Raw genomic sequence first — 14,988 nt, forward strand, 5'->3', positions numbered from 1 at the left:
GGCTAAGTACAATACGTCTCTCTAAAAATAATGTTCAATTTTGATATTTTTGTTTTCCATTCATTTTTAAATTGCATAATATTTTTTGTCACTTTGGCTGAATTTAATTATGTTTTTCCCACATCCTGGCTCATTTTGCTCTCTTGTCCTAACGAAAGCAACTGAAAATGGTAAAATCTTTGAGGATCCAGGTAGTTATTGAGGACATGCATTTTCTTGAATTTAGATGCTCATTGTGTCAAGTTATTGGCCTCAAAACTAACCTTCTCAAGTGTAGCTTCATCGAAGGGTAGGTGCTTATTAAATGGAAATGGAAATGGTTGCTGCTTTGATCCATATCCAACAATGTCCGGGGAGCTTTTTTCCATTAGAATCAAGACTAGATGCTTACTAAATGGAAATGGAGTTTTGGAATCAAGTTTAGGATGAAAAGGGAATATTGAAAAGCCTACTACGACGGAGGTGCTCGATTGGGATTAGGGCGAAGCTCAATTGCGATTAGGGAAACTCCGAATTAGGGATGCCGGTTCTAGGGCTTCGGGATGGTCGATTTAAGCTATCTTAATAGGCATATGTGCTCATCACGTGCATATTCCGGTTAGAAGCTTAGCAGAAAATATGAATATTCCACTTAAATTATAGTGAAGTTCAAAGACAATTATTGCAAATTTAAGATTGTAAGAGCATCTGTAATGCCATCTTTCTAATAGAAAAATTATGTAATTTTGTTTGGACACGGAGATTAAGAAGTAATGATATATGTGGTGTGAATGCCCTAATAAATAGAAACCGAGAACGGAAGTAATTCTATGCATGCGAATTATAAAAGCCATAGATATTATCAAAGCATTCCATTATCGTATCAAAGCACGAAATGTATACATAGCCGTCGGCTGTGTTCACAACTCAAGTCACCGTCATTATGCAACACTATGCTTTGAGACCAGAAATATGAGAAATACATAACAAAATACGTTTAAAACCAGAATGATGAGCCACAAAATACTTTTTAAGACAAATGTAATTTTAATTATTATCAAGGGAACGAGAAACCATTCGCGGTCATTCCTCCATCGAGAGAGATAATTTGACCTGTGATATAAGACGCCGCCGGAAGACAAAGGAAAGCGACCAAGGATCCGACTTCTTGTGTCTCCCCGGCACGCCCAAGTGGTGTTTCAGCTTTTACCTTATTAAACAACACTTCATTACTCGCCAGCATCTGCGATCAAATTAAACATTAAAGAAGGATTATGATCATAATATGCAAATGGAAAAAGGTTGCACCATTGCTTAAAAAATCATTTTCTTAAATTAAATAAATAAAAAGGCGAACAATCTATCATTTCGCAATAAATAACACACAGACGTAGGATATTTTATGCATTTATAATAAAAACAGAAGGATATTGTACAATTTACTCTTACTATTATCATTTTGTATATAAACGAGCTGCACTGAGCCTTACACAAAGAAATCGCGCCTAATAGAATTATAAAATCCTATAAACAAGACATAACTCTCCATTCTCCCAAGTAGTAGGAGCTATATTCTTCATTATGATATGATAGACCAAATTATTTTTATTGGAAAGGATAAGGGTGAATATTATTGATTTGAATTTAAAGTGATGAAAGAACAAACCCAAGCTATAATTTTTTTCACTCTCTATAAAACCTCCATGCTCTGCCATTAAGTTTGGCAGGGGATTTACCTGGAATGCAACTTCGGATTCCCATGTTATAAGAGAAAAAAGAATAAAGAGAACTTACAGATTTCACAGCAGGTGTATTGATGAACCCGGGAGTGATGGCGTTGACCCGAATGTTGTCCTTTGCCCATTCGCAGGCTAAATTCTTTGTCAGTTGGTTCACGGCAGCTGTAAGATGATATATTTGCAAATTAATACAAAATGAGACGATGATGATGATCGGAATGCAATGCAAACAAACAAAATTAATTACCTTTGCTGGCTCCATAAAGAGATCCGACAAAGACATGGGTGAGACCCGCAACAGAGGAGATGAAGACGATGCTGCTGTTCCCAGCAGCCTTGAGAAGAGGATGAGCCAGCTGGCATAAATGGAGACAGGCTTCAAAGTTGGTAGACATCACTTCCGAATAGTCTTCAGCAGTGAAATCAACTGTTGGCTTAACCACATTAGCCCCAGCATTGTTCACCTACAACTCCAATTACAACAATTCAATCAATTTCAAAATCCATCAAATCAAAATCAAAATCAGAAAAATCAAAACAGAGTAGTGTATTAATTAGTGAATGGCTACTTACAAGGATGTTGAGCTTGCCATTGAAAGCGGAGGACGCGCTCTCGATGAGCTTTTCCCTTTGTTCCCGGGAAGACGCATCGCACACGGAGCCACTGACCTTGTAGCCCTTGGAAGCCCATTCCTGGAGGCGGTGGTTGAGATCGTCGGCGTTCCTGGCGCAGGTGTAGACATGAGCGCCCATTTCAGCGAGCTCTTCCACGATGCCTTGTCCGATGCCGCGAGTCCCGCCGGTGACCAGCGCAGTGTAGCCGGAGAGCGACCATCTGGAATTTGAACTTGAACCCTTTGCTGCCATCGGATCGATTTCGCGGGCCGGCCTGTGTCTCTGTGGTTGGTTTTGCTAGTAATTAGGGTTTTAGAATGAGGGTGGGTGTTTATCGAGATCGAATTTATATAATACTCAATTCATTCCATGGCGTGCTTGCCCTCGAGATCTACAATTACAAAATCGTAGACTGGAACGGTGATGAACTACTCATAAATGAGTCAAATTAAGGCGGCGTCTAGAAACACTTTTTTATTGTTTCCCTTGCAGTAATAGAATCCGTCCTTTCTCTGAACCCACTCCGCCTAAAATCCACGTCGGATTTGGGGGGCTAATTTTGGAAATTTGCAAGAATGTGGTTTACTTTTTTTTTTTTTTTTTTTTTTCATATAAGACAAAAATATTTTTATTAGTATTGTCTAATATAAAAAGTAATGATATTTCTGTAATATAGTAAATTGAAAGGGTATTTATTATGTTAGGTAGGTAGTACAGTTACTAAATTAGGAAATATTAACCGTTTTTTGGGATGAACGAAAATGGAAAATGTCAACCTTTAAATGAGACGGAGGGAGTATATATTTTCAAGAAATCTTTAATACCCCGATCATCCACATTTAAAATATAATATTTACCATTTTGCGTCATTATATTTAGCAATAAAAATATCTCTATATTTATATAATTTTTTCTTTTGTATAAATATTCCTCTATTAGTATTATAAGACACTAATTGACATATTTTTGTAAATTTTCTTAATTTGTATTTTTGATATAATAATTAATACTCCATTCGTCCCATAAATAAGTATTCATTTGATTTAAGTTGTATTAGTATTATATTAATATGTAATAGGAATAAAGTAAAAATAAATAAAATAATCTTATTAGTTTGTATGATATAAATGTCACATTTGTGTAATATATTGTAAATGATAAAAATATTTGTAATGTTAGGTAGAACATTAGAGTCGGACGAAAGTAGTATAATATAATAAAAAATTTAAATATTAAATATTTTAAAATTTCAATTACAATATTCATGATATGCATCTTTCTCGCAACGGTTGATAAGACTCAAAATTTTTTCTATGTCAATCACAATATTTTGATGATAATTTCTTAGTTTCACAAGAGTTGATATATACAAAAATTTTTATTTAAATTTTATTATTTCCATATTATAAATTTAAAATATTTAAAGACATATATTCTAAATGTCTTTTACTTATATATATTGATTCTATAACCTTAAATATGTGTCATTAACCAAACTAATATTCCCTCCGTCCCAAACAGCGTGCAATATTTATATTTGGCACGAGAATTTAGGTGTGGAGTATTAACTATGGTAATTTGTGATAATTTGGATATTAAGTGATGTGATCGGAGAGATAAATGATTATTTGTTTTTTTATTTAAGTGATGTGATGAGATAAAGTGAAGTATATATTAACATATGTATATAAATATTACTCCATCCGTCCAATTTTTATTGTCCTAAAGTATATTTGCACGATTTTTTAGGTGATTGTCTTTTTTGTTATGAATTGACAAATTTGTCCATAATTGTATAGTAGAGATTAAAAGTAATAAATGAATGAAGGGTAAAAATGTAAAATTTGTGTTTAAAAAAAAGAAATAGGACAATAGTTATTGGACGTCCCAAATAGGAAAGTAGGATATTAGTTTGTGGACGGAGGGAGTATTAATTATTTTTAAATTTAAAAATATTGCAGTGAGTTTGGGACAAACAAAAAAAAATATTGCAAGGAAAAATAAGTCACGGTGACATACTGGTGTAAAAAATAAGTAGTGAAACAGTGGTAAGTTAAAAATAAATACACTGAATTTTTTTTTTTTAAAAAAAATAATGAAAATGGAGAAATATATAAAATTACACATTCAAACAATATGAATAAATATAAAAATATAAAATATTAATTTTTAAAATAATTTAGAAAACACAATAATGTGAAAGTCTACTAAGAACAGCGCCAAAAATAATACCAAGGAAATGTCGTGGAAGGTTCTAAAGAGGCATAGGAAGACGGGTGTGTTCACTTTTGCTTTATTATTATAATGAGCACTATTTTTTTATATATTATTTTAATTTAAATAATAATAAAAAATAAGGAATCACAATTTACCTGTGTTTATTAGCATTTGAATTGAAATAATTGTTCGATGTGATGTAAATATATATTGATATAATATTTTAAATATAAAATTAAAATTTAGTTTAATATAATAAATAAAAATAAATATATTATTTAATATTTTTTTAAAAAAAAATGAAATAGTAAAATCGAATTAAAAATTGATAAGTAAAAACGCACAAAGTTTCGGGATTTCACAAATTAATAAAAATATTCAATGATAATGTTGGATAAAATAAATTAGCAATCAATTAGAGTGTTTGATAAATAGCTTTTTGAAGAGCTTTTAGCTTATTGAACAATTTTTAACTGTTTGACCAGTCAAAAAGCTAATTTAGGTGTTTGGTAAATTAGCTTTTTGGAATAGTTTTTGGGTTCAAAAAGCTAATTTCAGAAAAGCTACTTTACCCAGCGCTTTGAAATAGTTTTTTCTGTAAATTTCTTTTATTCCTTATATGCCCTTAAAAATTTATTACGTATCTTACACAAATAAATATATTTTGATTATTTATTAATTATATTAGAATATTTTATTATATTATAATTTTACTTTTATAAATTTAAATAATTAATTTATATATAAAAATTATTTTAATTGTAAAATATATATTTATTAAAATCAACATAAAATAGAAAATATAAATATTAATAATTTATTTTTATATTAAAATTACATTATATAAATTTTATCCTAAAAATAAATTAAATAAGTTAAATTTATAGAAAATTATAAATATAATGAACTAATCTATAACTAACATAATAAATATATATACGAAAAATTTATTATTTTACATCATTTTCAATAGAAAAATTTATTTTATATATTCAATAAAAATATATTATTTTTAAAATCTAATTATAATAAAAATAAATACTTTTATAACACTTTTACAATTTTTAATAACTAATAACAAAAAATTTCAAACATTCTAAACTCAAAAAACATAATTGAATATATTAGAAAAAAATAAAATAAAAAATATTCTCAATTGTCATTTTACGTATAACCAGTTAATATCAAACCGTTATTTTACAAAATATTTTAATACAAACAACTAATCGAATCAACTAGTCAAACCAGCTAATTGAATCAGCTAAAAACTATCAGCTAATTAAATAAGCTAACAGCTAATGACTATCAGCTAATTGTCAAATAAGCTCTTAATCAAATCTTTTAATAGCCGCCAACTATACCATTATCCGGGTAGATAACAATTAAAATATAGGGAATAGTAGCCGTCTCTCTCTCTCTCTCTCTCTCTCTCTCTATATATATATATATTTTAATATTTTAAGAAAATTTTAACTTTATAGTAATAAGGAATAAATTTACACTACTTTATTTACACCCCATTTGTCCCAATTCACAAAGTTCTTTAAAATTTTATAGTAAATTAAAAAAAAAATATTTATTTCATTAGTCTACTGTCATATTTATTTTTTATGTCATTATATTAACTTTAAAAATATTCTTATATTTGTATAAAATTTTACACAAATATCCTTCTATTAATATTATAAAACATTAAATGAAAATATTTTTGTAATTTTTTTCTTAATTTACACTATATTTTGATATAATAATTAATATTAAAAAATTAATATGCAAAAAATAAATGACACTCTTAGAGCCGGACTGATGTAGTATTAGTTACTAAAAATATGTAAAATAATTTTAATATTTTTATTTTTTATTTTATATATAAATTAATTGTATGTGTAATGACATGTTCGTAATTTATATTTCCTTCTTCCCTTAAATAAGTATTCAGTTGTTTTCCTGCACATAATCTTTTTAATACTAGTATAATATCAATATATAGTACAAAGTAAAAGAAAATGACAAAAATAATCTTATTAGTATTGTATTATATAAAAGTAATGACATTGTGTAATATATTGTAAGTTGTAAAAGTACTTTTAAAGTTAGATAGCTAATATAGTTACTAAAAAAAATCAATAATTTGTTATGAAACAAATCATAATAAAAAAAATAGATTATTTGTTAAGGCTCGAAAATACTATAAAAATTCAAGAATATTTTTGACATTAGTGTGTAATTATATTTACTATAAAAAAAAGTTACTTTCGAGTGTGAGACAAATAAAAATACTCCTTCTGTTCCACTACAATAGTCTTGTTTACCATTTTTGTCCGTCCCAAAACAATAGTCTCATTTCCATAAATAATTATATCACCATAAAACTATCCCTACTTTTTCATTATTATTACACAATTGCCACTACTTTTTACACTAATATACTCACAAGAGCAAAAAAGTCATTTATTCTTACTTTTCACAAACTACCAATATAATATCAATATTTCTTAAATTTCGTATCTAACACAACAAGATTATACTTTTGGGACGAAAGGAGGAATAGTTTATGTTGGAATAAAAAAAAAATATTAACCGATAAACAGATTAAAATCTCTAGTGAAATAAAATAATATGCCTAAGCCATGAAGTAATACATACATAAATGCGGATAACGACACAAAATCACGAATTTGAGTACAAACACTAGAGCATCTTCTCTATTAATCACTTTGCCTTCTCCATTGAATGTAGCAGTGTTGAAATTCAACAGAGTATGGCAACACCAACAAAGGAAGAATGTGATAAATTCAATGGGCCACTACTAGTAAATGAAAAATTGGATTGGGCTACATTTCTTTATGCAAAACCAATTTTATGCAAACCAGAATCCGAATTTTTTGACAATCTGAGCCAATCTATACTCTGTTGGATGGTGCTGAGGTGACTCGGAGCTTGAATCCAGGAGCAAGTTTCTTTCCAAACCTTAGAGGAGAAAGGGACATTGGAAGAAGAGGTGTTGTATGTCCCCCGCCTCGTCTTTTACAAAGAACACACAACGGGTTGATGTCAAGTAAGAGGAGCCTATCCTTAGTCTTGAACTTTCCGAGGGCTGCCATCCATAGGATAAACGAGTGCTTAGGAAGCGCTGAAGAATTCCAGATGAATGAGAAAGGTTGCCAAAAAAGCCGCTAGAGCTCGTAAGTCCTTGTAGATCATAGCTATGCCTTTATCAAGGTTGTACCACTGCCTTATGGCAGCCTCTGCCTAAGCAGCATCTCCCAAAGTTACAAGAAGCCAATCCCTAATAGATAGTATTGATTTAAAGAAACTAGAATCTGATTTGTCCGGATGTCTAGTACAAATATCATGCCCGCGTAGGTAGCGATTATGAATCCATTTGATCCATAGAGATTCCTTGTTGGAAATAAGCCTCCAAATATATTTAGAGATAAGCGTAAGGTTCCATTCCGGGAGGGAACAAAGTCCAAGACCGGCTTCATCTTTGGGAGAGTAGATAATATGGCAAGCCACTGACGTGGATTTGCGTTGCCACAAGAAAGATCTGCAAAGTTTAGTAATATGGAGGATGACGTGGGGGGAATGGAGAAGATCGAATAAACTCCAAATGCCCTGTATAAGAAATGTTACAATAGCTCCATTTTTGGATATAGCTCGAGATCGAGGAGATCAAGCCGTCAAAGTGCCTGTCTTTAGGCTTCCCCGGGCTGATCCTCACCTTAGTTGACCCCTCAATCAGCGGTTCAAGCAGCAACACACATTGCAGCTAAGGCAATCTCATGCCATCTACCTACCTTTTTGAAAGCTATGATACTAAGTATCAGTAATCAGCTAGGATTCGCACTTACAATTGTTCCTCTTAATGGGAAGAAATATTTTTATTAGAGTCGTAGGGTGCAAAATGCTCTTATTGCTAAAGGTAAGATAGACTTTATTTATGAAAAATAAGGCAAACCTACATAGGATTCTACTTAGTTTGAGGCATGAATTGAGTTGGAAGCTTTTGTAAAATCATAGATAACTCTATTTCCTCTAAACTTGAAGGTGCTTTCATACATTATGAGAGAGCCTGAATGAAAATATTTGACCAATCTAATGGCTCTTTAATCTATCAACTCAACTTTTCAATTAGCTCATTGAAACAAGGTGATGATTCGATTGCTTCTTATGCTACTAAGCTTCAAGAGCTGTGGGATGAGCTGTGACTTAAGCCAAAAATATACTGAACGAATGAAAAAAGATCTGCTGATTAAATTCTTGAATGGACTTAATGATACTTATGAAACTTTTTGGGGACAAATCTTAGTCATGGATATGTTGCCCAATATACCCTATTCCATGATTGTGCAAGTTAAGAAATAAAAGAAAATACATATTGCAATTGAACAAATTCCTTTGTTATTGAAGGAGGCAATGGATCAAGCAAGAAGTGCAATGATAGAAAATAACAACACATGGGCAAGAACTAAGATTATTGTAAAAGAAAGGCCACACATGTGAATCTTGCTTCAAACTTCATAGGGTTCCCATTTGGTACAAAGATTTGAGGGATAAAAAGAAAGGTGTGGCTAATGTTGTGAGGAATGAGATTAAGTCCATACCACAGAATGTGAAATACCAAATATTGAAACTGTCGTTCGAGTAGAGGTGGAAAAGCTTCTTGCCAAGAGTGCTGACTCTCAAGTGTTTATAGAAAATTCAATCATTGAATTCTCAAATATAATGTTTTTTACTTGTTCTGCACAATTAGATTGTAGTTCTTGGCTTATAGATAGTGGAGCTATATGTCACATATGCAACAACTTAGATATGTTCTCCGCTTTAAAACATGTCGCGTGTTTTACCTTTATTAGTTATTTAATTGCAATTGTGGCTATTTGTATGTGGCCTTTGTTGCAATTGGATATTAAGAATGTCTTTCTTAATGGTGATATCTCCAAGGATGTTTTAATACCTTTAGATTTTGCTCATTGTTCTATACTTTGCAAGTTGTGGCGTGCTCTCTATGGTTTGAAACATGCGTCACGTGATCGAATTTCCAAGTTTGGTTTAGCTCTTCTTTAATTTGGTTTTATTTTAAGTTCACATGACTTTGCCTTGTTTATCCATCGGAGTTCTTTTGGGATCATTATTTTGCTTATCTATATAATTATATAATCCTCATCAAGGATTATCTGTCCTATATGTCTGACATACAAGACTACCTCTAATTGTTAAGTAAAGGCAAGCTATGCTTTCTATTTTGGTAGCTCTTCTTAGTTTTTGAACCGGGGGACGTTTTAATTAGTTTTTACTTTTGGTATTAGTTGATGAAATAAAACTAATTTTTTTTTTCTTTAGAGATTGACTTTTTTTTTGGGCAAAATTGTTCATAATTTTCCTGTAATTTTGAAAATCAACATAAATCCCCCATGCACTACAAAAAAATAATATATTTGTAACGGAATTTTGTCCCTAAAGTTCACGTAGCTACCGTAATTCCATTCCTAATTATGTCTCTAATGTCATTAGTAACGGAAAAAGTAGATTTAGAGACAAAAAAATTTTGTTACAAAAATAATTTTTTCTTGTAGTGATGTATTTTTAAAATTGTATGGCGTCTCCTTATATTTTAAAAAATATTGCATGAATTTCTACGCCATAAAAAATGTATATATGAGAAATCAACTTCTCATCACATAAAAATATAAGGAGATTCCGTACAACAATTTTGAAAGTATAAGGGGTTGCCATGCAAATTTTAAAGTACATGAGAAATTTACGCTGAGTTTCGAAACCATAAGAGCGTTATGGGCAATTTTGCATTTTTTTTCCACTTCTTAAGTATTAATTTGGGCATTTGTATATCTATAGTTTATGTAGGTTAGACATATGATTATTCCCTATGTGCCAATGTTTGTACCGCCAAAACAATGGAGCAACGTGTATGATTGTTATAGAATTTTTTTATGTGGGTATTTAATTTATTGTGTTGTTGTAGAATTTTTTTTTTATGTAGATTGGATCTTATGTATGATTGTTATGTTTGTATTTGAATACGTTGTTATAAGGGTTGTTATTTGGGTTTAAGGTAATTGTATGGTTTATTGTTGTTGTAAGGTATGTTTGGTGGTTATTTGTTGCTATAGTGACTGTTATGTTCTTTCTGCTGCAGGAGGATTTCATCCGTATTATTTACTTTGAGTTGTATAGGTTTGTAAAGATTATGGTGTCGTGGTTTATAAATGTTGGTTTATTGTTGTTGTCCGACTTCATATGGATATATGCTTTTATGGTTTATTTCTTGTTTGGTAGTCATCGGGCTGTTTTAGTTTGTTGGTGTTGTATGAACTGTTTGGTGTTTTATTGTTGTTGTATGGTTTTGACTATATTAGGTGGTTAGCCTGATGTTTATGTTTTAGTTTTAAACATTGCTATATGTTTATTTAGGGTATAGTCTGTACAACAAGTTAATGGTTATTTTTTGTTGTTATATATGTTAGGATATATCATTCACTTTCGTATGCCATTACAAGTTTTCAATTCAAATGTATTCATAAATTTGTCTATAAAGATCATTTTTCATCGTAACTAGCATAAATTTTTCGTATTTATATAGGTAATATCTTAGCCATTATTAAAATGTTTGTCACAGATGTTACGGTCCCGGAGACCCCGCTTATACCCTAACGAATGCCGGAGTGAAAATTCTCGGTGAGGTACTCACAAAAATAACAAGAATATATATATTTTTTAATTAATTGTATTCTTTTGAGAACTAAATGTTTCAATGGCAATAATAAATTCTTTTATATCTTAAAAATTCATTGCAATTTGTTTGTTGCCTCTTATTGCCTCTTTTGTGATTTTACAATCGATGTACTTCGTTGTCCATAGTTGTCATTCTTAGCTAGCTTTAAGATTATACTACGATTTGATTAGAGTTGTCAAAACGGATTGACGGAGCGGATTTATCTAAAACTCACCAACTCGCAAATAAGCGGGTTATTTGCGGGTCAACCTGCGATAGACGAACTAATATTTAGGCAACCCAACCCAACCCACCGGCGGATGGCGAGCCAAGCGGGCCAACCCACGGACTTTTAAAAAATATTATTTTTTTTATATATTTAATATAAAAATAGTTATATTTTAGAGGTTAAATAATAAATATTTAAAATAAATAAGTAACATAAATTGATTCAAAATTTTAAATATCATTGAGTGTTATTTTTTTAAAAATGTGTTAATCGAAAATATTTAAATAATAAATAATATTATTCTTGCAGATCTTTCAATAAATTTTAGAATAAAACAATAAGACAATGCAATATTAATAAAACAAACGGAAAAAATAAAATAAAGAAAACAATGACATCGTCAAAATAATTATAAAAAAGAGTAACATAGCATGCAATATATATTGGATAATTAGTTTAATATAATATGAAAGTTTTTAATAAATTAATTATTTGATAATATTTTTAAAACTATCATAGAATATAATATTTTAGCAATCTCATATGTATATATCTATTTACTTTTTCATTAAAAATTATGAATATTGGTATTAAACAATGATGATAATTTTTGTTGTAATAATACGTAAAATTTTCTAAATTTATGTAGTAAGTACAATTATTTTTTTAAAAAAATTAATTAATTTTGAACAGACTAAAATGACAAAATAGGTATAGTACAATTACTATAAGTTTATAGTGGCGCTACCTTTAGAAGTCATAGCATAGATTCATACTAACTTCAAATCTGCAATTCAGTGTGCCTCTGGGAAATGAAAGCTACTTTATTTTTATATATATATATATATTCCTATTCCACACACACAGACACTCACATTCACAAGAGAGAAAATATTTCATTAATTATTTTGTTGCTTGATATAAGTAAAATGATATTCTATAAGATTGATTACGTCCAAGTATACAGACATTGATTTCCGAGTTCTTTTATAACTATTATGACTTTAGAAGAACAAATGGAATGAACTTTCTACTTCCACACAAAGCACCACGCGATCATGATTAAAAACTACAAGTGTTCTGTTGCTTCACTAATCAACGACACATAGTGGCAAAAGTTATGAAACAAAGGCACGTTAACAAGACTCATTGTAGGATCAGATATTGTTATGATGAAAGATATGATTGTGGCATAACAAATTTGAACAAATTTCTACAACAACCCTTACAAAGGATAAATACATTTCATACAACTATGAAACATACCAACCAAAACTATTTGACACTACCAAAAAATCAACCATTTGTAGCTGATATATTGTTCGTAACGATACTTCTGTCACAAAAAGTGATTTTTGTTACGATTTTTGTAGGAACAAAATAAAATTGTGTTGGTCAACATTTTTATTATTTGTTTTGATCGTTTATCCATAACAACTACAATTATAACGAGATTTAGTATCTATGTATTTGTTACGTATATCAAACCGTAACAAAAAATCAATATTAAAATAATCTATATAAAATTCAATAAAAAATAATAATTAAAAAACTGTAAAAAACATAATATTATAATTATAAATAATTTTTTAAAAAACAATCTATATAAAATTATTTTTAAAAAATAATAATTAAAAAGTAATCAAGAATAGAAATCGTGTTAACACTTTTTCCATTTTTCCAACATATATTAACCCGTTAAAAAATATATTTATAAAATTATTTAAAAAATATAATAATTTAAAAATAACAAGGATAGAAAGCGTATTAACACTTTCTCAACATATAGTAACACTTTCTCCATCTATGTACAATTCCATACATACACACGCTGCCCTTTTCCTTTTCCCTCAAATCGCCTCCCGATCTACGCACAACAAAAAGATCTGCTCTACACTTCACTCCAATCCGCCATCTTTTCTACCGTCGCTGGTTTGAAACTCGTGTTCTCTGAGTTTTTGGCAGCGTAAATCTTCGTCGCCGCATCATAGTTCTTACGAAATCGAACGGTGAGTTAAAACTTAGGACTGCTCTTTTGAAGCTATGAAAATTGGTTTTTAGTTTCTTTAGTGTTCTAGATTTTTGGATAATCTTCTTGTACAAATTATTTCATATTTTTACTCGGTAAATAGCGAGTTAGGTTTTATAAGTTTTCTTGGGTAAATACAAGTATGGATGTGTTTTCTGAAATTGAGTGTTTCATGGTCGAATAATAGTCATTTCTTCAACTTTCATTTGTAGGATTAAGTTATTGAACAACGAGGTGCTGCAGAGGTGGACTTATAACTGTTCGAAGATCGTATATTAGGCAATGTATAATGTGACTGGAGATTCTAATTTATTATTATTTTAAAGTTTTATCAACTCTATTTTCATAAAATGAAGTTTACAGTTTTTACATTGTATCTTGGTGTTGGTTAAAATGATGTCTTTAGGCATGGCATGTGTTATGACTCTCCTGTTTGTATAGGAAATAGTAAAAACCTTAAGCTTGAGAGTCGATGATGGATGAGTCGTCTTTGAGTCTCTTCTGAAAGTGAAAGAAAAATAGTAGACGAGAAACAGTTTTGACACTTACCCCTTTAACCAGATTCTTCTGCAGATTTTGTTTTACTTTCAGTCTTCCATTTACTTTTGTCCCGAGTCTGGTTGTTGTTACATCTATTTTTATTTTTCTCTTTTCCACCTATATCTTTGCTTAGTGTCAGAGGAAATTAAAGCTTTGAAATTAAACCATTCGTAGAAACTAAGTAAATGTATGCTTAAACACGTGATTTTGTATAGACTTATTTGAATTCAGAACTTAACAAACTCCTAACCGATAAAAGAACCACGGCTGCGAGAGAGGCTCTATACCAACATGCTCTCAGGGAAAAAAGGAAAAGGAAGACAGCTATAGATAGTGCAGCTAATTCTGCCCACCCACATACTCAATCAACCGGCATTACCAATAGCCAAGATGTCCAAAAACTGGCAGAGGAATTTAAGGAAGGCCTTGTTGAGTTGAGGGCTGTCATGGCTGAGCTTAGAAATATGCATGCCGAGTATTATGCTTGGAAGAACTCTCCTGATGGAGCATCAGTAAGAGCCCCGGTAAGGAAGATACAATATCTTCACATTAATTGTATGACACTTTATATCCTGCCGAGCTACTAGCGACTCAAATAATTCCTTAATTGCTTGTAGTGATGTAGCCGCACCCATAGAATGTCGGAGACGCCGGGGACCGAGGTCCACGAACCACTTCCGGTTAGTTAACATGAATATGTGATGGATTTTTAACAGAATATCTAAATTCTTTTACATAGCACATTATTTTTCTTATACCTTGTTAGTGTATAAGAATGTTCTTGATCGTGGCAAACACCTTCATGTAGGTCGGGTCCCGTGGCTTGGTAAAACATGTTGCAGAAGGGATCATGTTGTCCGCCCCCACCCCAGGTTTGTTATCGCAATTTAATATGTGATGTGTC

At 30.6% G+C, this 14,988-nt stretch overlaps 1 protein-coding gene and 1 long non-coding RNA gene across 2 annotated transcripts; one reads left to right on the top strand and one right to left on the bottom strand.

Annotated features, from left to right (window-relative positions):
• Window positions 1-836: 836 nt before the first annotated feature.
• Window positions 837-2,725, bottom strand: LOC127259922 (tropinone reductase homolog At5g06060-like). The gene is made up of 4 exons (XM_051287539.1): window positions 2,292-2,725; window positions 1,966-2,182; window positions 1,774-1,880; window positions 837-1,222 (listed from the first exon to the last, which is right to left on the bottom strand). The coding sequence occupies exons 1-4, from the start codon at window positions 2,583-2,585 to the stop codon at window positions 1,037-1,039; spliced, it is 804 nt and encodes a 267-aa protein (XP_051143496.1). The 5' UTR covers window positions 2,586-2,725; the 3' UTR covers window positions 837-1,036.
• A 10,666-nt stretch (window positions 2,726-13,391) lies between these two features.
• Window positions 13,392-14,988, top strand: LOC127260106 (uncharacterized). The gene is made up of 4 exons (XR_007840630.1): window positions 13,392-13,524; window positions 14,344-14,608; window positions 14,702-14,764; window positions 14,893-14,988. It is a non-coding gene; the product is annotated as an uncharacterized LOC127260106 (long non-coding RNA).

The sequence above is a fragment of the Andrographis paniculata genome, unplaced genomic scaffold (assembly GCF_009805555.1).
Source record: "Andrographis paniculata isolate CXL003 unplaced genomic scaffold, ASM980555v1 Contig60END, whole genome shotgun sequence".
NCBI lineage: Eukaryota > Viridiplantae > Streptophyta > Magnoliopsida > Lamiales > Acanthaceae > Andrographis > Andrographis paniculata.